Consider the following 25,490-nt stretch of genomic DNA (forward strand, 5'->3'; position numbering starts at 1 on the left):
CACTGGGGAGCTGCTTTGCGCGCTGCCGCAAGCATTGGAGGTGGAGCCGGAGGCCTTACGTCGGTCGCCTGATTGTAGGTGCGCTGCGTCACGCGTGGTGTGGCGTCGCATATTATCTGTGTGGTGCTACCGCCTGGCCGGGCGCCCGGAGCGTGAGGACTGCACGTCAGCCAACTCTATGAGCCATCCCCTGCGATCATCGGTGAAGTAACCGTGAACGTTGCAACTCTTACCCTGACCCGCCTTGTGGGATTTGTGGGCCAGCATCACAGCCATCACGCTCGGGACTTTGCTTCTCACCACCCTCTGCTCTTGCTTGTACTAGGAATTCAGTGCAGCCGGAGGCCTAAGAGGAAGCAGCCCTCACTAGAAGCGCACGAGCGCATGTTAGAGCTGCCACTGAGTTGGCGTACTAGAGGGCCCAGCGGGCAGGGCATGCACCTACACAAGATGAACTTGCCAGTACGTGGATCGTGCCACGAGCTGATGATGGAAATGTGGCAAAGATACAAGGATTACAAGTTCTGGGACTTCCCCCTTGTTGGCATCCCCTAACCCAGCCTTCTCCTCCTTGTAACCTGCCGTCATATCTTGCCTGCCCTACTCCCGTCGTTCACTGGATCTATCGCTCCACAGCAATGTAGTTTCCACCATGCCTGCGCTGTGGCGCCCAAGATCAATGCCATGCAACACCTGCCTACCCGCGTTACCCCATCGCGCCGCACACCATACACGCGCTACTACATCACTCGCTACTCAGCTTTGACTCTTTCAATTTGGAGCTGGCGTTGGGCCTGCTCGGCGCGTTGCCCGGGCCTGCCCATTGAGTATCGCAACAATATTGCAGTACAGCTATGAGCCTATGACAGAAGAGACACTCATGCAGCGACGTGTTGGCAAGACGGCTGACACACCCGCGGCAGCGGGGTTTAATCTGATTGACCAATAGCCATATCACGGCGCTTGCCAATGCTACAGCTGCTACCGAACCGCGCAAGCACCCAAGCACAATACGTTCTGCAGTCTCACGGAACATCGCAGAACATCGCAAGTTGCTGCCCACGCGCTGTCACCCCTCATGCGTCCATGTCAGCCGCCGTCTCCGACTGCTCGTGGATCACACCCATGCCTCCATCAAAACCATCTGACGCCGCACCCACGCCGCTGCCTTGTCGCTGCATGCGGCCGCTGCTGCCGCGGGCCGGGCTCGCCGCACTAGGCCGCGCAGAAGTGGGGCGCGCGGACGTGGGTCGCAGGTGCCCCGACGGCGTCCGCCGCGTGCCGAGCGACCCGACACGCTCAAACGGCAGTGAGCTGAGCGCGACATCTTCCTCCCCTTCCCCAGCGCCATCGTCCTCCACCACCGCCTCACTGTACCCCTCAGCACCGCCGCCGCCCTCCTCGTCATCCCCCACCATGCAGCCGTCCTGGTCCCCCACAGCCGCCTCACCCTCCTCGCCTCCTTCGCCGTACTGGTCAGCGTCGGCAGCTGCGCCGTAGCGGCCGTTTGCCCGCACCGGCACGCTGCCGTGCAGTGCACGCAGGGCATCCTCTCCATTTGCATCTGCGTGCCGCTGCTCATATGACTGCGCCTCCGCCTCCGCCGCCTGCTCCGGCACCAGCTCCTCCATGCCGTTCTCCCCGACCGCATGCGCTGCCTCCTCCCCCTCCACTGCCTCCTCCCGCTCCGCAGCCACAGCTGCTAGCTTGGCTGCCAGGTCGTCTGCAGGGACTGGAATGCTCTGCATGGCCTCGGCCACCGCTGCCGCCGCCGCGTTGACCGCCGCATCGGCTTCCGCCGCCTCATCTCCGTGCAAGTACGGATCGGCTGCCTGCTCCTGGCCCTCCTGGCCCTGTGCTTCTACGTCCACGCCCTCATGCTCGGGATAGGCATCACCATCGCCCTCTGGGGTATACCTGTCGCCCGGCACGTCCTCTTGCTCTGCCATCGCTGCGGCGGCAGCCACCGCCTCCGCCTGCGCCGCCGCTGCCTCTGCCTGCTCGTCTGCCAGATATGCTCGCAGGTCCACACGAGGGTTGGGCGCCAGCTCGCGCCCGCGGCCTGCCGACGAGCCACGCACGCCGCCCACCGGGCCTGAGCCAGCCGCGTCCGCAACCGCTGCGACTGCCGCCGACACGCTCGCACTCAAGCCGCCATGTGCGGAGCCCGAGCTGGGCCGGCGCGGGGGCAGCGGCGGGGCTTCCCCGCCGGCAAAGCGGGGGCTGTGCCCGATGTCAAGGCCAGGCCCAGCAGCGGGGGCGCCGCTAAATCGCGGCACGCGGCCGCCCACGCCTCCTGTGTACACGACCCGGTCCTCCTCCTCGGGGCGCTCTGACACGGGTGGCAGCCCTGGCGAGCCCAAGTCCTGTGTGTTGTCAGCGCCCGCGCCGCCAGTGATGCCCCAGCCGCCTGTCGCCAGATCGGCGCTACGTCCAGCAATGCGGAGGGCTAGCGTCGGGGCGCTGGTTGGTCTGCAGGAGCAGGGTAGCAGCAGGTGAGTTGGGTGGTCATTGCGCTAGTATCTGACAAGTTCCCCCCACCGTTGGCACGTAGTGCTGCGCCAAAGCACGTACAAACAACATTCTGTGACTCCTGGACATCAACTAACCGTGATGCGAGTGGCTGATCGGAAATCTTGAGAGCAGCCTGCAGCCGGTCAATTTGTGTGCGGCCCAGGCGGGTATAGGCCCAGCGGGGGTCGCCCGGGCCCGGCAGCGTCGTGTCCTGTGGCGATGCGGAGCAAGGCGGTCAGTCCATACTGGTGTTACTGAGGCAAGTTATGGGCAAGCGTCGTACTTCATACTGATGTCATGTGCATGCGTTTGTACGTAGCTTCGCACGCCATGTGCCAGCGGACTTTCTACTTACCTCTGCAATGTCCGGTGCCGCAAAGCCCACCACGAGGTGTGGCCGATGGTCCGGGCCCCGTCGGTGCATGGCCGCAATGGTCGCGGAGCTGAAGCGCGCCCGCATGCCCACGCCCGGGCTGCTTACACCGCCGCCGCCGCCCGCTACCACTGCCGACACTGTCGACATGGGCGAAGACGTCCAGCCGTTCATACCGCCGCCCCCGCCGCCACCGGCACCGCTGCCCATTGGCGTGGCCGGCACGGAACCCGAACGCAGCGCAGAGCCAGGCCGGCTTCCGCCGGTGCTGCCACCACCACCAGTAGCCCCGCTGGCGCCGCCGCCGTTAACAGACGCCGCCACAGCCATGTTTGCTAGGTGGCGGGACATGCTGGCGCGAGCCTTGCGTGCCTGCTCCTCCCTGTAGAGCCCAAATTGCACAGAAACAAAGGCCCAGCGACTCAGTTTCCGCTTTAAAAAGGTGACGGGTATCCGTTTCCCTTCACCTTGCCTGAAACTCACCATAAGAACTTGCTGTACGGGTCGGTTGGCAGCGTGTACTCAAACATGACTTTGCCGCTGTCAGTCTTGCCCCCACCCAACGGGTCCGGAACCTCCACGCCTAGGACTGCTGGATTCGCCGGGCGCGTGGTGGTGGGGCTGAGCCCGTTGCGCCCTTTCCGCCCGTTGCGCGTGGGCGATCCTGGGTGGCGCGGCGGCAGGCTGCCTGGCGAGTGCGGCGGCCGGGCGCCGGGTGAGGAAGGCGAGCCGGGCTGGGCCGCGTAGTGTGTGTGTGCGAGGTGGTGGTGCTGGTAGTGGTGCTCGCTGTAGGGTACGCCGCCGTTGGCGGGGCCAGTGCTGGGGGCGCTGTGCGGGCGCTGCAGGCGGAAGCCGCCGCCCAGGGCCTGGACGCGCGGCGGTTTACTGCGGGGACATGGGGTAAGACGCAGACAACAGGGCGCAGGGTAATAGGTTTTGGTACCTTGCGCGGTTTGCATCTGGGAACGGGACGCACGTGAACGGGACGCACGTGAACGGGACGCCGTCACTCGACAACTCCGCAAGCCTTGCCCCTGCTCCCACCCTGGAGTTGGCCAGTGTGAGTATCACTCCACCCTGCCTCCCACAGCGCTCACCTGCTGATGCTTGAAAACATGTGCGGGTTGGTGTTGACGTGGCTGGGCGTGGGCGGCGGCGCCGGCCGTGCCTGCCCGCGTGCCGAGGGGCTGCCGTACGCCTTCCACGCGGCCAAGTTTGTGGCGTTGGCGGAGGCACTGGCCGGCCGCATGGCGGGCACGCCCAGTGGCGCCCCCGCCGAGCCGTTGGCAGCCGCCGCCAGCACCGCCTCTGCCGGCAGCAGGTCCGAGCCCAGCTGCTGAGACGCAATCTGTGCGGGCATACAGAAGGATGAAACCCGGTGCCCGCAGCAAGCGTGCGATGGCCCGGGAGCCATGCAACTATGCGAGCCCTTCGCCAGATGGGGCATTTGATTGCACCACTGCTAGGTATCATGGCGGAAGCCATTCTTCGGCACGGCGAAGACAGCTGCCACCTCGCGACCTAAACCGCCTCTCGGCGGCCCCGCCCGTTCCCACCGTCAGGTTCCGCCGCGCAGTTGTGTAGGTGTAATCCCCCTGGACTAGCTTGGGCCGCGAGCTGTCCGCCGTGTGTGGCCGAGCACGTGGCGAGATGTCGCCCGGCGTGCTTGCAGCCGCGGAGCCCATAGAGTGCTGCAGTAGCCCGCAATGCAGCAGTGCGGGGCGTGTCCTGTCAGCGTCAGGCCACCGGCACTTCCCCCGGCGCTTCGCCTCTGACCACCTGCCCATACACACAACCGCAATGCAGCACTGCTCTGTCGCGCCTAGCCCACTGCGCCCACACCTTAAAACTGCTGCGGAGACGGTCCTTCGCATCGTGTTTGTGTGCCGCGCCTGTAATGCGATGGCATACACACTTTCCTCACGAACTGGGATGGGACGTTCCAAGCCTCAGATACACTCCGTTGATAGCCAAGATTCATCTCCCGTCCTAGCTTGGCTCGCCACCAGGCAGCAGGATGGTCCGCGTCCCCTAGCGCCGCGCGCTGCATAGCCTACGCACCTGCTATGATAGCAAGCCCATCAAGAGGCTGCGAGGATCGAGACATGACGGGCCAGGTTGCGGTTTCGGTGGTGCTCAGAACAATTTTTCGCTGGCTACCATTTGTGCTATTTCAGACGTGTTGTTATATTGTATCAGCATCTATACTTCTGTTCAAAAGCATCGGCTATGGGGCGGGCGAAGTTGGAGTCCAGAATGGGCTTGAAACAGCGATTCGCGCATGTACAGTGACAGTTTCCTGTTTGAGTAAAGATCATCAAACAAATAATTGTAGACAATAGATAGCAACAAGAGTGATGAGCTCGCTTTACCTGCTGTCCCCAATTTCTAAGGGCGATACCTGAAACACAGTTCGCTCACATCGCTGCTATTTCTGGGCCTCAAACGAAAGGCTAAAACTGTGAGGTGCTGTCAAATTAAACTTGGGAGCACACACCGCTTCCAACGTTGTGTTTAGTGTCCCCACGCCTGCGCACGGTGTTGAGCTTGAACTATTACCCACGAGAGTTCATCAACGACATAGTTCATCCATTAAACGCTGCGCTGTGGCGAATCGGTTCTGCGTTCCCCGAGCCAACACGCGTGAGGGTTCTGGCGCGCGACGGCCATACCTGCTTCTCTGCCCGCACTCCAGTGGTCAATTGGTTTGGACCACGCCGCCCGGTATCCGGGTGTCACGACTGTGAGGATGGAGGCTATCAGTACTCTGCAAGAGGCAGAGGCACAGGAGCGGCAAAGCGAGGCGGCCGTGCGGTTATTCCAAGCGACCGTGGAGGCCGCCGTCGTGGTTCAGCACGAGGGGTGAGCACTACAATGCGCTTTTCGGCGTTGCTGCCCATTGCACCACTCCAGAGAGAGGGCGTTGCTGCTCCATGCAGTTGTATGTATGTTTGCGGGGCTTGACGTAGCTGCAACCGCGGCATTGCCGCAGGTCCATCCTGCCGCATGATGGGCTGACCGTGGTGACAGCGCGGAGTCCGCGCAGCCCCCGGAGCCCTTTAAAGCCAGGGCAAAAGAGCTACCCTGAATCTCGACCCACCACGGCACCGCCGGATTCTCCCAGCAAGCTTCAAACAAGGTAAGCTCCAAAGCGACTTGAACTGTATGGGCAGCCACGCGGGGCCTGGGGACGCTCACCGATGCCACGTACGCCAAGGGTGGCGGGGATTCGAGTCTGAGTTCAAACTCACCGCTCGCCGCACTACCCTCTTACTGCCGCCTGCATGCAGTCCCGCCATTTATATGGGGGCACTCTCACCTGAACGGAAAAAGTTCTCCAACCAACTGAGGGCAACTTCGCTGCGGTGCGTGGAGGCGCAGCCCCGGTCGCCCTTGTCACCGCCAGGGTGAGGATGCCGAGCACCCGGGGCATGGATCCACTTTAAGGCTCTCGTGTTATGGAGCAGAGCATCGTGCTTGCCGGCACTGCCGCGACATAGCATTACAACATTGAATGCCATTTCTGTCAGCTTCGGGGCAAAGCGGCAACCATAGCTAGTTATGAGAGCAGTGCAGCCCACAAGATCACAATGGGGAACCTGACGGTCGCTCGTGGGTCCCTGCGCAACAGGGTCACGATCAAGGAGCCCTGGGTGCCCTTCCAGCGGATACCCATGCCGCCCAAGCTGGTGTTCGAGACCTGGTGGCACGAGGCGGGAAAGGACAGGGTGAGCCGCCCGGGCTGGAGCTGGACTGCTGGAGAGGGGCTGGGAACGGGGCCGGGTGGTTGTAATGGACTCTGGACCTTGGGGTTTTAGATTTGCAGTCACAGGAAGTTGTGCAGCCCACTCCACTTGGCCTTGCTGCCGGGCTTGGCGACCCTGGCCGCGGTGTTTGGAGTCCAGCGCCTAGATTGTGACATGGGAACCCAGCCTGCTCCTGCTGAGGTACTGTGGCCGCTGACTGCATTTGTAACGGACCTTACCTCCCACAGGTGCACATGCACATCACGTATGACACCGCGGCGCGGACATGCACGGCGGGGTGAGCACTTGGGGCCGCGGGTGGGGCTCACACAAACCGCCAACCACAAACAGCGCACCTTAGTAACAGTAACATCAACTACTGGCACGCATTTTACGTCGCCAAGCTGGCAGCCAGACGTTATATGATGCCGTGCCATCCGCCCTGCAGGACGAGCGTGTCAATAGCGCTGCAAGTGGCCAAGGGCAACGGCCAGGCCATTGATGAGTACGATCTGCACGTGGGGGCGGAGCTGCGGATCGCGGGGCGCAAGGTCACGATACGCAAGGTGGGGCTGATTGCGAGTAGCCCACCGGCTGCAGCGCATGTGAGCGCGCTGGAGCGCTCCGTACACCGCTAATCACTGCTCTTTCAAGCGCTCCTGCCACCTGTGATACTGTCTCCTTCCTCCCTGGCCCCTTCGTCCGGACTACAGTGCCACCCAGCCATGACTTCTCTCAACTTGTCCCATTATATTCCTCTTGGCTCCGTGTAGGCGGTGACGCTGGCCACGCTCACGTGGCTGGACCAGCAGGCGCGCGCCATGCTGGTGGCCAAGTACCGTCTGGAGAACGAGCTGGCCAAGTTCAGACCCATGGTGCCGGTGAGGCCGCAGGGGAGATAAGTGGGGCGGGCGGGTGGGGTGCAACGGCCGAGAGGGCGTTAGGCGAGGTCACAGGACAAACTATTGTGGGAATCGTAAGTGAACAAGCTACGGGGAATGGTAACGGCTTTCCAACATATTGACATGGTGACATATGTTTGCCACGGCGTTGTCGCCCGCAGGTGCCTGGGCAGTACTCAGAGAGTTTGAGGTCGGAGCGTTTCGACCTGGGCACCCACCAGCACCTGCCCGCCGGCGGCCGCCTGAACCTGCGTGCGCTGTTTAACTGGATAGTCAGCCTGGTGGAGCAGCTGCGGCAACACCGGGTCAAGCTGCCACCCATGCCGGACGAGGTCGTGGCGCGCGTGGGCGCCGCGGTGGAGGCGCTACCAGGGCCGCCGGACTGGAGCCCGGACCGGCGGGAGACGGAGCGGCTGGCCACGGAGGCGGAGGCGCGGCAGCGGGACCGGGAGGCGGAGGCGCGGGAGCGCGAGGCGCACGACGAGGCGTGGCGCAACGACCTCATGAACTGGTTGTCCACCATCCCGCTGGCGCAGTCCTGCTGCGCGGCGTACACGGCCGCGAACCCGCGGCCGATCGAGACCGGGCAGCAGAAGGGCAATGGCGGGCGGCCGCGCGCGGCCGCCGGCGCGCTTGCGTTCCAGGCAAGCGTGGTGAGCCGTTACAACGACGCGGACGGGGGCCCACCGGGAACGGCCAACGGCGGCACGCGGCCGTCAGTGTCACGCGTGCAAAGTATGGCCAAGGGCGGGCTGTCGGGAGATGGCGGCTCGCTGACGAACCGGACGCTGGGAGGCGGCGGGCTCTCGGCGCGCACAACCGCATCGCCGGGGTCCGCGCGACAGCCCTCTCGGCAACGACCTGGCGTGTAAACGCAGGTGCTCGACAGCACCGGGAACAAGAATGGCATATGGCAGGTGTGTATTAAGATGTGAGCAGCTTACAGCGTTAGGTGTGTAGCGTAGGTGGGGGTGGCGGCATGAGGTAGGCGAGGTACAGTGTATTGGCAGGAGGAAGGGCGGCTGCATACAATAGGCGAAATAGTGTTAGTGACGGCCTGACATGGGCTTGGGGATCCGACAATGCAGGCATGGCACTGGTGCGAGGAATTTGTGAGACGTTTCATTTGAGCTGAACCCATGGTGAGGAATTGCTTGAGACTAGCTGCACTGGAGGTTCGCATGACAATGCAGCTGGGAGCAAGAGGTGCCTTGTCCGCTACCGAAGTGTACACAGAGCCCGTTCACTGGCGGGAGGAAATCCTGAGGCTAGGGGCAACCTGAATGCTGCTAGGGGCTTCGTCCATGGCCGTGACTGTAGGCCGCGAGGTGTCTAGGTGATCGCCCGGGCCAGCGTCGTTTAGGGCCGTGACTGTAGGCCACGAGGCGTCTAGGTGGTCGCCCGGGCCAGCGTCGTTCAGGTGGGCTCCCATGCAGGCTGCACTAGCCTGGTGTACTGGATTCGTGGCGTAGCGTGCAAGTTGTTGTGATCTACACAACATGACTGTCAGGTGGATGGGCTGCAGGGCCGCCTTGAGTTCAGTGAGGTGAGCGGCGCAACAGTGTACGCTTGCTTCTTCGCGGTGATGTTCGATGCCTACCCGGAAAGGATACTGCCGGGGCGGCTGCAAGGGTCAGGAAAGAGATTAAACTGGGGGACTGCGACCGAATTACTGCGTTGTGGCGGGGCTAGTGCGCGGCCACGGGCGCCCGGCTAGGCGGCCTCCTGGCACAATGCAAAGCGACGAACCAGACCTGGCACGGGGCCAGTAGATATTAGGGCTTCTTTCTCAGTGGGAGTGTTTGAGCCGTGCTTAGCTACCGTGCCAAGGCGTCAGTTGGTCTGGGGCAAGACCGGCCCACAACCGTGCGAGTTGGGTGCCGGGTCCCCGGACTGTGATATGGCGGGTATCCGGGCATGGCACGGTACGTGCCAGTGCACCGCGCAGGACTTGTGTTAAAGAGCACAAGGAAAACGTTGCGCAAAGACAGTGTATGCGATGAAGCAAAGCGACGGACTTGTGTGTTCAGCAAACGGACTTGTGTGTATGTTATATGTTGCTACGTGTGTGGTAGGAACGGGCATCTAGAGGCGACCCTACTGGTGTTGCAGCGTGCTACGCAGTGCGCTGAGGAGTCTTTCGGTGAGAGAGCGTATCCGTATGAGGCGATGCCTTGGAGTGCCCCTCCTTGCTGTCCGCCCAGCTCAAGACTAGTTCTTATAGTCTATTAGTCTTGCGCTCTCTGGTATTGCCTGCCGGTTAGCAATCCCAGAGAGAATGACCACATGATTTAATGATAGAACCGGCCCCACTCGAGGGCGCCAAGGGCACCGAGTCGTGTAAGTCTAACGTGACAATCATCAAGACTCGATCCTCGTCATGACCAAAGCATGTGGTGCGGGAACACTGAGCCACGTAGCACCCAGCTCAAGACTGTATGCCCTGAATACGCCAGCCTTGCCTCTCATCCCGTGCCGCGGCTAGGGGGCACGTGTCACTAGGCACCCTGCATTGTTCACGCGCGGAAGTGTGACACTCCCTAGACTCGGAGGACACACCGCGGAGATCTCACCATGCCTTGCGCGCCAGTCGCCAACATCCCAGTAAACTCTTGGTGGGTTTTCCGCTCGTTACCTAGGGGGCCCTGCTGCCATGCTACCGTACTCTTCCGGACATTGAGCACAAACACACCACGAAAGACGCGAGCTGGACACTACCGTACTCTGCCTTCTGCTATCCCGCCGCTCCAGACACCGGCAAGTGTTCCAGATGCCTGGGCGCATACACCAATCCTATTGAGGATCGTGCCGGGGCCAATCCACTCTGAAGATATCTGCGCTTGCGCCATGGCGCGGCCCACACATTGTCACCCGCTGCATGCCTCATTCGTTAACAGCCAGTAGCCTTGCCGCCAGTAGGGTTGCAGCAACTCCCGCCCAGCAATCTTATTTTCTCTCGGTTCATTGTGAAACGCATACTAGAATTTATCAAGAGACTGCGCATTCCCATTTCAGCATATCTCCTGACCATGATACAAACAGTGTCAACCCATTCCCTTGTCTAAGTCCGGCTCCCCTCGCCCACTATCACTCTTCCATTGCCACTGCTTCGGACCCCCCTTGTGCCTGTTCCGTCCCGCCTACTTGCCCCGGTTGCGCGCCTACCGTAGCGCTAGGCCCCACCGCCCCCGCCCCTGCATTGGGCGCTCCAGTCGCTGCCCCCGCCTCTGTCGCCGCCTCGCCAGCCGCCGCCGCCGCCGCCCCACCGCCGTTGGCTGCTGTTGGGTCCGGTACCCCAGCCGCCTCCAGCTCTGCCTGCATCTCCTGCAAGGGCAAAGTTTGTGCAGAACCCATGTCAAGGACAGCCTGTTCATGCCCTTGCTGGAAATCACTTGCCAGATCCTGTGGCGGCGTCACATCCTTGTGTGCACTCCGGCAAGTCGACACGGACATGCAGGGGTCTTACCAACCCCAGGCTACTGTGTCCGCCCAGCCCCACCACCAGCATGTGCCCGGCTCCACGCCTTCCCCTGCCCTGGCTGCCGCTCACCTGCAGGTGCATGCGCATGACCTGCAGCTTCTCCGTGTTGATGTGAGCCCGCGCGAGTGCATGGTAGGCGTGTAGCTCTAACCGGTGCTCCGTAGTGCTTGCCTCTGCGCCGTCCTTTACAAGCTGCAATGCCTCCTGGAGCGGATGGTTCGCATGACAGTGCAACGCAGGAAGCGTGAGCGAAGCACCGTGAGGACGGAAGCGGCAGGCAATCGCGGTCTCTTTCCGCCGTTGCATCAAGCATTGGCATGGGCATAGGTGGAATAATGCGCGGGTAGCTTACCGCAATCGTGCTCATGTATTGGGAGCACAGCTGCTGCACCGGGCCTGCCAGTTCTGAGGTGCGCCCGATGCGCGAGAAGTGCTCTGTGACTTGAGCAGCGATTTGTATGCAAGATATGACTTTCTGCAGGGCGAGTGTGCGGGCGGCGTGAACTGACAGGCACGGGGGGACCGAGGCGCTGATGGAAGGGGGCTCCAGCCAGCAGGGGGCAGGTCCCCTCCCAGCAGCCTTCCACCCCTTCGTGCTAATAAAAGTAGGCATGCGTGTACCTGCTCAATCTGCTGCAACCGCTTGTAGTCCTCGGTAGCTTGCGGTGTAGCGTTAATCGTTGCCATGCTCGCACGCGTGTTTCTATGACAGCGAGGATTGGTACTACATTTAGTGTTTGGAAAGATGCACAAGGTGAATTTGAGCTTGGAGCGAGGGGAATGCAGAATGAGAACAAAGTCCATTTCGCATCGCCATGCTGAAAACTGCTTGAGGGCTTTCGCACGCATCACAGCGGTTGGGCAAAGCACTGAGCAATTATTTTAGGTAGGAGCCTCTTCCAGGAGGCCAGGCTAGAGACACTGCTTTCACCATCACCGCCCGAGCGGACGTTTCCTGAAGAGCGCTAGCCATGGCGGGCATGGGCCTTTCGACGGGCACTGCCCGGTGCTACGACTGGTACATGGATTACCTGAAGGTGCGCAGCGCTGGTCGTCACGACCATGCCCTCGGACTCGGCTGACACTGTGCTGCCATTTCGCTGTACGCACCTGCAGTGCATGGATGAGCGCAAGGAGCCAATGATTGCGCTACGCCGCGAGCACTGCCTGGAGTGGCTGGAGGACTACAACGAGTGCCTGCACCGTGAGAAGGAGGTAAATTGCACTGCTGCGGTACTTGGCCTGCCCTTTAGCTTAGCCACGGCTTCTTACTGGTGCTTGTACGTCCCTCGCAGCGGACGCGGCGGCAGGTCATTGAGCGGGAGCGGCGTGCACAGCTCGCGGGTGGCAGCAAACCCGCAGGAGGGGGTCACTGAGCACGGGCGTTGGCGCGGCCGCTGGCGCAGTCTATCAGCTTGGCGGACGAGGAGGCTATGCCAGCTGCATGGAGCTGGAGCTTTTCACTTGGCTTATACGGGGCGGTAGGGTATGTGGGCGGGGCAGAAGTCAAGGTGTGCAGTTTGTGAACTGGTGATGTCAGTTAGCGTGGTGACGGACGGGTGAGGTGGGGCGTCGCAGGAGCACGGAGGCCGGAGGGCGCTCAGCTCCGACATGCACATGTAGACATGATGACTCTTAGATTGACAATACATGCCTTTATGGCGATAATTCTTGAGGGCAGAAAACCTGTCCATGGCGCTGTGCCAGCCTGGAAGCAAGGGTGTAAGGTTGTGGCACATGGTTTGCTGGTACCAATGCTGCGTGTTGCGTCAAGCAGTGCTGTCTGACGCAGCTCTGCCGTGTGGTGGGCTTGATTTTGTTGGGTCACGCGTTTGCGTGTGCGGTTAGGGGCAGCAGGGCGCCCATGGGGTCAGCCTTTTGCGCCGCCAGGTGCAGGCGGCTCAGTGGAAGGAGCGTGCTGGTGGTCCTGCAGCCAACAGCGTAGAAGCGTGTGGGCAGAGCGTGGCGTAGACAGCGCGCCGTCTATCAAGTCAGCGTCGATTTGCCTTGGGACGAGGACTGCCCTGTGCGTGAGTAGCCGGCGGTCCAGGGCGGTCAGAAAACGTGGAGACGTGGTGGAGACACCACTAACTGTCAAAGCCCGTCACGCGGTCATGATGAACACACCGTGCCAGTAGCGTACCGATTGTCCGATTCTAGTGTCAGTGTATTACCTCAGCCAGCCAGCCTCCGGAAGACCGCAAAGACGGGACAAGGGACAAGGCCGACAAGCAGCATGCTTGATCGCAACACGAGTTTGCGTGAGTGTGCGATGGCAGTTCAGGGCGGCCTGCCTCGCAGAACCGGCAGTCATGGCAGGGTCATGGCACAGGGTATGAATGTATTATGGCAAGGGGCAGGGCGGCGTACTCCGATACCGTAGTATGCAGCGCATCTGACCCCGTCCTAGCAGGCGGTTGAAGCGTGCGGTTGCGAGAGCCACGGATGGCCCTAATACCGTGGGGGCATGTCGCACCCGTGGAGGGCACTGTAGCCACCACCTGTGCAGTTCTAGCAGCGTTAGTGCGTGAGGTGGCCTCAAAGGAGGAAAGGGTGCGACTGAGCGCAGCAGTGGGAAGCTGGTGAGGGGCTGACCGGGCTGTCTTTAGTCCAGTTGGCCGGGGCGCATGGACCCTTCCACTGTTCCACAGTGCGAGCGGCAGGATAAGTAGTGTTACATTCCGTGCCCACATCTGCCGCCTACTTGCAGCTGCCCGGGTGTGGCATGCGTGCATGACGCCCGACGGCCTGATGTATCGCCACCTTATGTTGATGCTTGATCCTGGACATACGGCCACTCTCGGGAGATCCTTTAGAACCGCCATGCAACGCCGCATTCCGTGATAGCACGACTTTCACCACTTGGTCCTAGCGGGGCATACCTGATGATGCCCGGTGATCCTGCCACAGTGCGGAGATACTTGCACGGTGCATGCAGCACACACGAACAACCGGTTGCCGCGCAGCCGGTGCGTCCGATTGGTCCGATGAGGTCAAATCAGTCATCATCCCTTCGCGTACTACCACTTTCAGTGCTTGTCAGCGCCGCGCGACATACGCCGCCAAGCCCTCCCCTCTCTGCTGCCTAAACACAACGCCGGTTGTTTGCCTGACCAGGGATCCTGGCATCAATGGCACCGCACATCCCTCATGACTCTCACGCTACCCTGAGCCGCACTTGCCCTTGCACGCGGCCATACCCCTGCCCTTCTACCGCCCTCCTGCTGGTATGCGCCTGCGGCCGGCTGCCTGCTGCTGCCACCATATCTGCCGCAGCTGCTGCCACGCCCATGCGCTATGCCTCCTCGATCTGCGGCAGGTTCATGATGTGGAACACCGCCTCCCGCGCCGTGAGGTTGTTGTCCAGCACCTGCGCCACCGCCGTCAGCACCGGCAGCGACACGCGGTACTTGCGCGCCAGCCCCACCACCACGCCAGCCGTCGCCACGCCCTCCGCCACCTGCGCCAGTCCGAGTATCAGCGAGTAGGCACGTCAGCAAGCGATGCACGCACGTGGTGCACTGGCCGCAACGAACAGCACACGCATCCAGCCACTGTTACCCCACACCAACACTCAAGGCCAGGCCCGTAGCGTGGGGAGCATCATCGCCCACGACGGCACCAATCAATCGCCCACTCACTCCACCCACCCACCCACCCATTCACTCCACCCACCAACCCACCCACCCACTCACTCCACCCACCCACTCCATCCGCCCACCCACCCACCCACCCACCCACCCACCCACCCACCCACCCACCCACCCACCCACCCACCCACCCACCCACCCACCCACCCACCCACCCACCCACCCACCCACCCACCCTCCCTTAGAACCCTTTAAGCTGCACCCACCTGTGAGCTGGACGCAATGATGTCCTCCAGCCGCTCGCCGCGCCCCAGGCGCATGCCCACACTGCGGTTGCGGCTCAGGTCGCCGTAGCAGGTGAGCATGATGTCGCCCAGGCCCGACAGCCCCGACATGGTGGTGGGCTTGGCGCCCAGCTTCTCCGCCAGCCACCTACACGTTGGGGCAAATGCAGAAGCAGCAGGTTGGCAGGCATCTGGTTCGGCAAGGCGGGCCGGGTGACGCGCGTTTGCGCATTGTTTCGGACCCATTCCCGAACGCTGTCCCAGTCAAGAAGCTCGCTTTAAAGGAGCCCAGGCCACGGTGGCGAGGATTGAAGCAACGAAACACCCATTCTTCTTCCCGTCACCGCCCGCATGTCCAATCCTACACTCCCGGCCGCCCGCCTGTTCGTCCCCGGCTCCAGCCCCAGGCACGGCGCATACCTGATCTCCGAGCAGCCCTGCGCTATGAGCGCTGCCAACGCGTTGTGCCCCAAGTCCATGCCCTCCACGATGCCCGCCGCAATGGCGAGCACGTTTTTCAGCGCGCCGCAGATCTCCACGCCCACCTGTGCGAGGCCACATCAGAGGTCTGACGGCACTGCCCCGTGCGTTGGCTCCCTGCCGCGTGCTTTCCAGCTTGCATCAACGCCAAGCGTGCGCCCCTGCTGCTTGCGGCAGGCGATGCCAGGTACTAGCGCACTAGTGCTGCATGCCTGGCTACTCACATCCCCAGCAACCTGAGTACACGGTTGCCCAGCGCCCCGCACCCACCACGTCGGTTGTGGTGTTGACCCGCATGGTGGGGCTGGCGAACAACGCCTGCACCGTCCGCGCCAGCTTGGCGTCCTTGCACGCCGCTACCACGCCCGTGGGCCGGTTCTGCATGACCTCCTTGGCGAACGACGGCCCTGACAGGAACACCGCCGGCTGCTTGCGTTCCAACGCGCTGGGAATGAGCTCCGACATCATCTGCCCACTGCCCACCTGCGCATCCAACCAACGGCGCGCGCGGCGGTACCATGGCAAAAGCATGCTCGACCTTCCAAGTGTGGCTACAGGGCTCAAATACTCACGCACTATGACCCGCCCAATCTGCATGATGTACTTCTTCACGGGTACAGGCTACGCGCGGTATGGGCTGCTGGACGCACGCACCTCAAGGCCTTTGCTGACGCAAATGATGGGCACCGAGGATGGGAGGTACTCCTTGATGCCCTGTGGCAGACAAATTATAGCAAAACACAACACCGCCGGCATGGGGGTTAGCGGTGCTGGCGAGTAACCTTGAACCAGCACTGCATGCAAGTGTCGCGACTGGCAGCTCAGGCCCCGTGCGGGAACAGAGGCACGCCACTAACGGCATGACAGCGCGACAGCGCGCGCACGTGCAGCGCCCACCCAGCCGCTGCCAGCAGTAGCGGCGCAATACCTGGTTCCCCTGCCACAGTTTGCACGCTACCTACCTGCAGGAAGGCTCGGGATGACTGGACGGGCACGGCGTGCACCGCATACTGCGCGCCCACGATGGCCTCCGGTGCGTGCGTGGTGGCGCGCACGTTGGGCGGCATCTTGAAGCCCTGTGCCGCCGTGTCAGGAAAAGGGTGCAACGATCAAGCCAATAGCAGCGTTCTATTCGGCATGGTGCTATGAAAGCAGTTGCATGTGCGGGGCAGCGGTATTCCTGCGAAAGTGACTGATCCCAGTGCAAACGCCCAGTCCGCGGGACGGCCCCGTGCCTTCCTTGCTCGGCAGCCCTGGGCCTTCGCACCAGAAACCCCTGAAGCCCCTCTCGAAGATCGGAGGGCGCCCTTGTTGCACCGGCCCCACCTTCAAGTAGCGCGTGTTTTCATGCAGCAGGTTGATGTCCTTGCACAGGTAGGGGTCCCGCACCAGCAGCACCACCTCCAGGTCCGGCTTTTGCCGTGCGAGGGCGCAGCCCATCGCCGTGCCGAACGAGCCCCCGCCGAACACTACAATTTTCTTTGCGGCTTCAAGGGGGCTCCCCGCGAGCTTACGCGTGTTGAACACCTTCGACCACCGCATAAGGGCATCCCACGACTCCCGGATTTGGTTGCGCTGCGCCGGGGGGTAGGCAAAACCGTTGCCCGTGACAACCGCGCTGCTGCTGGTGGTTGCGCTGTATGCCTCTACTCGCCGGTACGCGTCCAGGTTCCGCAGCGCTTCCTCGGGCAAGGTCCCGCATTCAGGCACAGACGAATCCTCCAGGTCCGATTGCACCAGTTCGCCGTCCTCGACAGACTGGGTAAGTGATAGTGGTAATGCGACCACGTCCTCTTTGCGCGTTGAATGGGTTCGCTGAGTCGGCTCCAACGCTTGCACTGGCTCGCCCCTGGACGCCACCGCGCACGGCGCAAGGGTATGCAAGCTTCTGGAATTGTGTGATGAAACACTTGGCAACACTGGCCCACATGGTGCACGCCCTGGGCAGGCCCGGCCGCTGCGGTGGCCAAACGCTTGCTGCGCCTGGCCACAGGAAGCCGCCTGCCGTCGCAACATGTTTAAATCTCTATCTAATTATGCAAATCCGTGTTGGCTTAACTTGCACATCTACGCGGCGGTCCGCGGAGACACAACGGTATGCCGACGTGTGTTTGTTAAGTTGACCACGACCTTGAAAATCAGCGCGACTTCATTCAATTAATGCGATTAGCCACAGGACCAGTCTGCGACGACTTCTTTGGCAGCGGGGAAGGTCAAGTCGATGCAATTCGGCGCGATTGCGCTAAAAATTACGCCCCACCTCTCCTATGCTCATTGACGTTCCACATGTAAAACTTTCATCATAGTTAACTACTTACTGCACCAATGATTGCATATGTGCAGTGATTGGGGAACTCGTTTTCCTGTAGGCTCGCTTTCTGCTGCTGTCCATATCAGAAGCTTAACAAGATGTCGTTAAGCCGCTCGGGATTGCGTTTGCTGGCGCGGTGCGCGAGTGGCAGCGCTCACGCGGGCCAATCTGGTCTGGCACCGACAGCGTTTCGACGGAACCTAGCGACCGGTGGCGATGAGAAGGTGCGCAGCCATGTGATAGGGTTCGGGATGGCGGGGGCAGGGCCTCGGGCAGGGTTGGCCGGGGCGTGTGTGTGGCGGGGTCGGTGAGACAACTTCAGATACACCGGACACCGAGCAGGCGTGTGCTGTTGGCAGCCATGCAAGGCGAGCCGTGTGGCGACATGATCTAGTACTATTCCTACCTACGGCTGCTAGTGGGGGCACAAGCCAGATTGTTGGATGGGCATGCATATCAGCTGAGGCATACACACTATCCACGGTTGCACACGCTTGCAGGTAGTGACCCTCGAGCGGCAGAACGCCGAGCTCCAAAAGCAGCTGGCAGCCATGCAGCAGCAGCTTGCGGATATGAAGGGGACACAGCCGGTGCGTTGGTGGGCCTCTTGACGAAGGACCACAGAGCGTTTGGGGGGAGGGGAAAGGGAGCGTCCTGCGGCTGCCCAACGTGGAAGCCTGGATAGGATAGGTTGAGGGCTTATGTTTTGCAGACGCATGTACACCGCACCTCCGTCCTTTGGCTGCAGAGGGTTGCCGCCCCGCCTCCGCCGGGGTCTCCGGCTGGGCGCGACCTCGGCTCCCCTGCCTCCACCTCGGCAGCCGCGGCTGCTGCCACCGAACCTGCGGCTGCGAAATCCGCTACCTCTACCTCCACGTCCAGCTCCTCTGCCTCGGACGCCTCCGCCGCCTCTAGCGCGGCGTCGCAGGCGGAACCGTCCGCCGACCCCGATGCCGGCTACGTGCACGGGCACTTCTCGCGGACGGAGCAGATGCAGAAGCTGCAGCCCATCCTGGAGCAGGCGGAGCGGCGCCACGCGTACGAGGGGCTCACAGCAGGTCAGCTCGCGGGGCGGGATGGGAGGCGGTGGGCGAGGGGCGGGGCGGAGGGCGCTGCTGCGCACTGTGCCAATGCCGCACTGCAGGCACGGCGTTGCTATGTGCTCGGCTGTACCGGGTGCCAGCTGTGGAGGGGGTCCAATGGGCGCCTGTCGATTGGGAGGCCTGCGGAAGGCGCAAACATCGTGTGCCTGCTTATTGTGACGCCCTCTATATCATATCACACCACACCGCATCCCTTCTGCGCACCGTGTGCGGTACCTGCAGGCGGCACTGGCAACGGCGCGTGGAGCTACCTTTACGATAACCCATTTGCGCGCGTGTCGGGCGTGCTGCTGCAGCCGGTGCGGCAGGTGCTGCGCAGCGTGGTGCTGCCGGGCGTGCTGGCGCGGCTGCAGACCATGGCGGAGCGCATGGTGCGGGAGGAGGTGGAGCACGACTTCGACGCGGAGGAGGTGGGTTGGAAGGAGGTGGCAGGCAGGTTGGTGATGATGGTGGTTAGTGTGGCGGTGGTGGCTTTTGCTTGGCGGCGAGTGGAGCCCTATGGGCACCAACGTGGCGGGCTCGCCGCAGTAGGACTGGGGTCACGGTGATTGTCCAGACCGTTCCGATTGCGCATAGCAACCACCGGACTGTGGTACGGCACCATGGGCGGTAGTGCTCTTGGACATTTTGTGCTGCGACTACTCACTTTTGCCTGCACCCGTTTGCCCTGAATGCCATGCAGTTCCTGGAGGGCGTGCGCGACGCGGTGCCGGCCTTCTATGAGGCGGTTGCAGCCAACGACCTAGACACGCTCCGCCGCATGGCCTCGTCGAAGGTACGCCTGCTGTTAGGCCCGAGGGCACCCATTGATGGGACCAGTTGGCCCTTGGTTGCACTATCATCACGGGGCTGATCGTGTCACCAGCGACGTGCGCTGCCGTATTCACTCTCGCCCTTGCGCTCGGCCTTACTCGAACAATGCAGGCAGTGGACGCGGTGGAGCGGGACCGCAAGCGGCTGTTGGAGGAGTCGGGCCTGGTGGTGCGCTCCGTGGCGGCACACGTGACGCACGCGGCCATTGGCGGCGTCAACCTGTGGGGACCCGCCTCCATGCGGGCCTTCGCACCGGAGTGGCTGGAGCCCAGCACTAGCGGCGGCAGCAGTGGAGGCAGCAGCAGCAGCGACAGCAAGAGCGTGAAGGGGCAACCGCAGCCGACCAAGGCGGCGGGCGCGGGTGCCGGCAAGGACGCCAGCACGAGCGGGTCAGCGAAGACGGACGCGCCCGCCACCAGCGCCAAGAAGAGCAAAAGCAGCAGCGCTGATGATGTGACCAAATCGTGGCTGGTGATGGTGGTTTCGTTGGATGTGAAGCTGGACGTGGCGTACGGTCTGGTGGGCGTGCAGGGCTCAGGCAACGACGGGGGAAGCAGTGGCAGTGGGAGCAGCGGCGACATGGAGGCGAGCAGTGTGGTGCGGCGGAACGGAACGTGGCTGCTGGCACGTGGACCGCTGCCCAAGGGCGCAGTCAACAACCTAGACAGTCCATGGCGAGTGCTGGCCTGGTGGTGAGCAGTTTAGTGCAGGTGTGGTGGGCCATTGTTGGTTGTTGGCGTTTTGTAGGATAAGTAGGCAGGAATTAAGAAAGAGGCTGAGCAGCTGTTAACGTGGCGAGCATCAGCTCAGGCTGACGGCATAGAAGCAGGGTGCTGAAGATTACTCCAATACGGATCGTTCGATTATGGTATGCTCAAGGTAACAATAGCGGTTGTACTCCACCCTCTTGCCAGCGCCCAGCGGACCTCTGTCCAGCCAACCACTGTCCGCACCAGCATCACATAGCAGCGGCTACCGTACTTTCATTGCTCGGCAATCGCATGCTACCATTGCTAAAACTCGCAGCCGCAGACGAGATGCCAGCCCTGGTATACAATAACGTACACATGTCCTTATCCAGCGCCTCTGCATCTAGTCAGCCGAAGCTTCAGTCACCCAGGGCACTCCAACCTCCCCGCTTTGACAGCCTCTTCTTGCACCTCGCTCAGAGGTGCAAGCCTGTCCTCATGTAAACGCTCCAATCCCCAAGAAGCACATGGCCCACACGGGTATCCAGCCACCGCAGTACCAAACCCTGCCCCTCTCTCTACCGCTTGAACACGGTGGCCCAGCCCTTGAGATCGTGCTTGAACGCCGCCTCGTAGTCCCGCAGCGCCTTCTTGGTCTCCTCGTTCTGTTCCGTGGGCGGCGGAAGGAAGAACGCGCTGCGTAGCAGCATCTTTTGCGTCTCCGTCAGGTGCGTCGGGAACAGCAGGTCGATCTCAATGACCAAGTTACCGCGCGCCGAGGGCGTGGCGGGCAGTGGCATGCCCTCGCCGGGCACCGTGAGCGAGGAGCCGGGCCGCATGATGTCGGAGATGGGCACCTTGAGGTCGCGGTCATCCAGGGTGCGGATATCAAGCGTGGTGCCGATGAGCGCGTGGTGCAGCGGCAGCGTCACCTTGTGCACCAGGTCGGAGCCGCGGCGCACGAAGCGCGGGTGCGGCTTAGGCTTGAGCACGAACACAACCGGCCCGGGCTCCTTCTTGGGCGTCTTGTTCCCTTCCCTGTGGGTATGCATCCAAATGCAGATGTTCATCGGAAATGATTCATGGCAAGCCTGGCAGTGGTGCACGGCATGCACACGCGAAGCAAACAGGGCCGCGCTCTCACGCAACCATCACAAAGTTGCCTGCCACGAATGTCACATCGTTCATCCAACCTAATGCAGGTAAGTTACGTGGTTGAACTGTGGAACTTCAAGAGCCACCCGGCACTGACTCACCCCTCGAACACGAAGCGCGTGCCAGTAGGCAGGCCCGGCTTGACGTCCACGGTGAGCTGGCGCTCCTCCTCCACGTACTCGCCGCTGAACAGAAGCACCTTGCGTTTGTGCGCCACCTTCTTCAGGCAGCCGTGGAAGATCTCCTCCAGCGTAAGCTCCAGTGGGTACTGCGGGGTTAAAATGTGAACAGGGGCCAGTATGCCCAGAAAATCAGCAAGGGATTTAGCTATGGGCATTGAAGGCGCCCTTGTGATATGGGCGCTCGTCCAGTACAGGCACATGCAGAACCAGACTGGCTCCCTATCAACACCGTGCTGCACTTGCGGCTCCGGGAGAAGGCCAGCTCTACATCCGATCGTCTCCACTCCTCACCACTTTGTTCTTGCCGCGCGCGGGCGCCTCCTCCGAGGTCATGGACTCGAACTGGTTGGACAGCGCCTCCAGTGCCTCGTAGGGGTTGGCGGTGCCGAAGAAGCGCTCAAACACAGCCTTGGGGCTCTCCTCTGGGTTGAACCGATACATGGGGCCCTTCAGACCTGTGCGGTGGGTGGAGTGGTGTGTGTTGTGACGTGCAAAAGGCCGGGCGTCCGCTCATGCACATTCAGACTATTCCGGGCCGGTGCGCCTGGTTCCGGCTTGTCTAGTGCGGTGCATGGCTCCCGAGAACCCAATGCAGCATTGCAGTACCCCAGGGGCGCCCCGCAGGTCTTTTGCCCTTGCAGTGCACGTCACGCAGGTCTTGCCCTTGCAGTGCACGTCACCCAGGTCTTACCTCCGTTGCCGTCGGATATCCCGTCCTTTAGTGCGTCCTCTCCGTATAGGTCATAAAACCCCTTCGTCTTGGCTGCAGGGACCAAGGCGTGTGTGATTGGCGGTCAGTCGCAGTCACCGAGCGCTAGCCGCCGCGGTTGGGGAACAACCAGAGTACCAGACCCCCAAACCACACAGAGCTTATGGCCCCAGCGTCAAGTGCAACCCTCTTGGCCCACCGGTGATACGTCTGCAATTCAACTTACGATCGCAGAGCACCTCGTACGCCTCGCAAATGCGGAGGAACTCATCGCCAGCCGCCCCATCCTTGTTGATATCTGGGTGATACTTAAGCGCCAGCCGGCGGTAGCTGTAAGCGACAGAAAAGCATGCCAGGCGCGCTTCATGTCAGGCTCTCCCCCTTTCCTGAAGGAGGCGCTGCTGCTGGCAATGCAAGCCGCCACCATGAATCCGCGTGGTTCGTGGCACAGTGCATTGCCTAGCATCGGGGTGGGTGCACACGCACGCACGCCCCGGGCCGCGCGACCCTACAGTCTCCCAAACTCACGCTCGGCGAATATCAATGTCATTGGCACTCCTGCGGTACACAGCATGCGTGGGCACGCGGAAACGATGAGGGCATGCAGACTCATACATATTTTGCAGACTTGGATAAGCCCACACGTCCCATTTGGGCCAAGGGGGTGTCCATATGTAAGCGCAACGCACCTTGTAAGGCCCATGACCTCGTAATAGTCCAAGCCCCGCGTCATTTTGCTGATAGCCGTTCGGCCTGATGCAGTCGCTGTACCGTCACAACGGCGCTAGCAGAAGAAAGAACTAATACCAATCGCCCAAAGCTCGCCGGATGCTTTGCTCAAAGCTGGTCCTTGAGCCTTTAACCGGACAACTGCGTGTGTTTCGCTGTCAGATTATATTATAGAATACATTCACTTGATAGCCAAATATAATAGAAAGAAGTTTCAGTTGCCCGTCGAAGAGCTTGCGGGTCTTGCCAAGCGTTGCCCTATGATGTAATCGGTATAAGTGCTATGAAAATGTGTCATGTGAGCAGATAGAAGCACTAGGGTAAAGCGCGGCTAGTCGCGGCGTTGCCCGATCGTTACATTGGGATGCAGCTCAGAGCTTCAACGCATTGAGACCCAAGTAACTTACTGCATGTATATATCTTTTCATTTAAAAGTAGCACGCTAGTTTACGATCGTGATGAACGAAGACGAGGATGGCTCGCTCGAGACCGGGCCCCAAGCGCTGGACATATTGGCGGGGCTGGCTTCCTTGGGCATTGCACCCTCGCTGCGTGAACAGGTGCAGCAAGCGCTGGCGGACCTGTCGCACGCGGCGGGGGCTGTGGCTGCCGACGCGGCATACCCTGACACGCCCGACACGGGCGCGCGGACCGCATCCGGGTCCTCCGCGTCTACGTCGTCAAGCAGTGCAAAAGACAGCACGTTACAACGCAAAGTAGCGGAACTTGAACAGAAGATGACTATGTCAAGAAGCATAATGAAGAAGCTGTATCATAAGAACGTAGAGCTTGAAAAGGAGCTAGCCGTCGCGCGGGTGAGGGCACGATGCACGCTTACAGGCTATGACCATATCTTTGGGCAACGTAGAACCCTTGCAAGCGATGGCTGAGCATGCCAACATGCATGGGCAATGCAGGCAAACCAGCATGGCGTTGATTTGGTGCCGCCGCCCACCGCCGGGCCAGGCTCAGGCAGCAGCAGGCCAGGCACCTCACTTCGCCCGTCCACGACAGCTTCGGCGTACGGAGCCGGTGACGCTAGCCCGCTGGCTCAGGCGCTGCAGGTGTGTAGTGCAACTCTCTAGCTACCGTTATTATGTCATGGCTGCAAACCTCGCACTGGCCTGCGCAACCCTTGCTCCACCCGCTCCAACTCTTCACTCGCCGCCTGCCCGGCCTCAGGAACGTGACCTGACGATACGGCAGATGCAGCAAGCGCTGGAGGCGGCCCGACGGCGCTGTTCGCTGCTGGAGTTGCAGCTGGCGGGCGGTCCAGCTGGCGGCGGGGCGGGAGCAGGGCGGGGCGGGGCAGGGCCTGCCGGTGGCAACGGCGTCAGCGCCGACAGCCTGCGGGACCTTTTGGCACAGTCGGCACTGCATCAGCAAAAGTACAAGCAGATTCGCGAGGATTATAACCGGCTCTTAAACAAGTGGGTCCGTCCGCTTTTGCGTGCGTGCTAGTGCCTCTGGTCGCGTCGAAGCTGGCGCTTTAGGACGAGGCTGCGAAGCCAGATTGATGCACGTGTCCTGATGCCGCTGGCGACGCATCCAAGGCCCGAGCACACTAGTCACTGCGTGTGCCTCATGGCCTTACACGGCACACAGGCGCGCCAGCACGGTTGCGGGCGGCTCCCGCTCCACCTCCGCCACGGCAGTGGCGGCGCGGACGCTGGTGGATGACCTGCAGAAGCGGCTGGTGGCCGAGGTGCAGGAGCGCGAGGCGGAGGCGGCGCTGTACAGCGCGCGGCTGTACGAGAGCGAGAAGGCGCTCAGCGACTGGTGCGTGACGGCCTCGAGCACGGGCTTGGCAGGCTGAATCCGGTGGTGGCAGTTGCAATGCTGAGCAAGGTCGGACGCAGCCCGCGAGCGGATGCGAGCGTATAACACCCCCCCCCCCCTGGCACTCTCCATTTTTACATTCCGCACGCTCTTACCCCGCTTGTACCCACCCTGGCCGAGCGCCCTACAGGTACGTCGAGAAGCGGCTGCTAGAGGAGCACATCGCGCGGTTGAGTGCCGAGGTGGCGGAGCGGGACAAGATAGACGGCGAGATCGAAGGCTGCGTGGCGTCGCTCCTGGAGCGGCTGCGGGCGGTGGAGGCCGACAATGAGGTGCTCCGGGGGCGGCTGGCGGCGGCAGGGCTACCGGACGAGGGCAATGGCGGGGCAGGGGAAGCAGCGGATAGCCCTGCACGAGCAGGGCGCCCAGGTAAAGGTGCGCGTGCAGAAGCGCACAATCGTGGCTCAACAGCGGATGTGCTCGTGGTGCGGTGAGGGCTGTGGCTGTGAAGGAGCTGATCGGGCGGCTGCGTGGCTTTTGCGTCGTCTGTCCTTGGCGCAAGCTCAACAGATTGTTCGCGTGTGCGGACGCCGCGTTGGCGAGAGCCACGCATGGCCCTTATACACCATGGGGGCATGTCGCACCGGTGG

At 61.9% G+C, this 25,490-nt stretch overlaps 8 protein-coding genes across 8 annotated transcripts; 4 read left to right on the forward strand and 4 right to left on the reverse strand.

Moving 5' to 3' along the window:
• Positions 1–503: 503 nt before the first annotated feature.
• On the reverse strand, positions 504–5,115 carry CHLRE_12g511350v5 (uncharacterized protein). The gene is made up of 8 exons (XM_001690825.2): positions 4,949–5,115; positions 4,730–4,779; positions 4,444–4,578; positions 3,985–4,235; positions 3,371–3,772; positions 2,870–3,269; positions 2,610–2,725; positions 504–2,472 (listed from the first exon to the last, which is right to left on the reverse strand). Exons 1-8 carry the CDS (start codon positions 4,992–4,994, stop codon positions 1,077–1,079), a joined length of 2,796 nt encoding a protein of 931 aa, XP_001690877.2. The 5' UTR covers positions 4,995–5,115; the 3' UTR covers positions 504–1,076.
• A 128-nt stretch (positions 5,116–5,243) lies between these two features.
• CHLRE_12g511300v5 (uncharacterized protein) lies at positions 5,244–9,891 on the forward strand. Its single transcript, XM_043068240.1, has 8 exons — positions 5,244–5,749; positions 5,880–6,026; positions 6,178–6,294; positions 6,519–6,615; positions 6,882–6,931; positions 7,082–7,199; positions 7,407–7,514; positions 7,697–9,891. The coding sequence occupies exons 1-8, from the start codon at positions 5,637–5,639 to the stop codon at positions 8,405–8,407; spliced, it is 1,461 nt and encodes a 486-aa protein (XP_042918127.1). The 5' UTR covers positions 5,244–5,636; the 3' UTR covers positions 8,408–9,891.
• An 8-nt stretch (positions 9,892–9,899) lies between these two features.
• Positions 9,900–11,765, reverse strand: CHLRE_12g511250v5 (uncharacterized protein). The gene is made up of 4 exons (XM_043068239.1): positions 11,638–11,765; positions 11,369–11,491; positions 11,086–11,220; positions 9,900–10,859 (listed from the first exon to the last, which is right to left on the reverse strand). Exons 1-4 carry the CDS (start codon positions 11,701–11,703, stop codon positions 10,623–10,625), a joined length of 561 nt encoding a protein of 186 aa, XP_042918128.1. The 5' UTR covers positions 11,704–11,765; the 3' UTR covers positions 9,900–10,622.
• A 100-nt stretch (positions 11,766–11,865) lies between these two features.
• CHLRE_12g511200v5 (uncharacterized protein) lies at positions 11,866–13,177 on the forward strand. Its single transcript, XM_001691008.2, has 3 exons — positions 11,866–12,053; positions 12,133–12,231; positions 12,312–13,177. The coding sequence occupies exons 1-3, from the start codon at positions 11,988–11,990 to the stop codon at positions 12,390–12,392; spliced, it is 246 nt and encodes an 81-aa protein (XP_001691060.1). The 5' UTR covers positions 11,866–11,987; the 3' UTR covers positions 12,393–13,177.
• A 501-nt stretch (positions 13,178–13,678) lies between these two features.
• On the reverse strand, positions 13,679–17,575 carry CHLRE_12g511150v5 (uncharacterized protein). Its single transcript, XM_001690824.2, has 7 exons — positions 16,697–17,575; positions 16,333–16,446; positions 16,025–16,084; positions 15,641–15,853; positions 15,311–15,435; positions 14,873–15,038; positions 13,679–14,476 (listed from the first exon to the last, which is right to left on the reverse strand). The coding sequence occupies exons 1-7, from the start codon at positions 16,910–16,912 to the stop codon at positions 14,312–14,314; spliced, it is 1,059 nt and encodes a 352-aa protein (XP_001690876.1). The 5' UTR covers positions 16,913–17,575; the 3' UTR covers positions 13,679–14,311.
• A 100-nt stretch (positions 17,576–17,675) lies between these two features.
• On the forward strand, positions 17,676–20,467 carry CHLRE_12g511100v5 (uncharacterized protein). The gene is made up of 6 exons (XM_043068238.1): positions 17,676–17,905; positions 18,182–18,271; positions 18,430–18,739; positions 19,007–19,194; positions 19,467–19,559; positions 19,709–20,467. Exons 1-6 carry the CDS (start codon positions 17,780–17,782, stop codon positions 20,291–20,293), a joined length of 1,392 nt encoding a protein of 463 aa, XP_042918129.1. The 5' UTR covers positions 17,676–17,779; the 3' UTR covers positions 20,294–20,467.
• A 2-nt stretch (positions 20,468–20,469) lies between these two features.
• On the reverse strand, positions 20,470–23,355 carry CHLRE_12g511050v5 (uncharacterized protein). The gene is made up of 7 exons (XM_001690823.2): positions 23,022–23,355; positions 22,861–22,890; positions 22,559–22,662; positions 22,315–22,386; positions 21,915–22,078; positions 21,543–21,709; positions 20,470–21,324 (listed from the first exon to the last, which is right to left on the reverse strand). The coding sequence occupies exons 1-7, from the start codon at positions 23,063–23,065 to the stop codon at positions 20,865–20,867; spliced, it is 1,041 nt and encodes a 346-aa protein (XP_001690875.1). The 5' UTR covers positions 23,066–23,355; the 3' UTR covers positions 20,470–20,864.
• Positions 23,356–23,495: 140 nt separating this feature from the next.
• CHLRE_12g511000v5 (uncharacterized protein) lies at positions 23,496–25,467 on the forward strand. The gene is made up of 5 exons (XM_001691006.3): positions 23,496–23,876; positions 23,979–24,125; positions 24,244–24,491; positions 24,667–24,840; positions 25,031–25,467. Exons 3-5 carry the CDS (start codon positions 24,268–24,270, stop codon positions 25,332–25,334), a joined length of 702 nt encoding a protein of 233 aa, XP_001691058.1. The 5' UTR covers positions 23,496–23,876; positions 23,979–24,125; positions 24,244–24,267; the 3' UTR covers positions 25,335–25,467.
• Positions 25,468–25,490: the final 23 nt, after the last annotated feature.

The sequence above is a fragment of the Chlamydomonas reinhardtii genome, chromosome 12 (assembly GCF_000002595.2).
Source record: "Chlamydomonas reinhardtii strain CC-503 cw92 mt+ chromosome 12, whole genome shotgun sequence".
Classification (NCBI taxonomy): domain Eukaryota; kingdom Viridiplantae; phylum Chlorophyta; class Chlorophyceae; order Chlamydomonadales; family Chlamydomonadaceae; genus Chlamydomonas; species Chlamydomonas reinhardtii.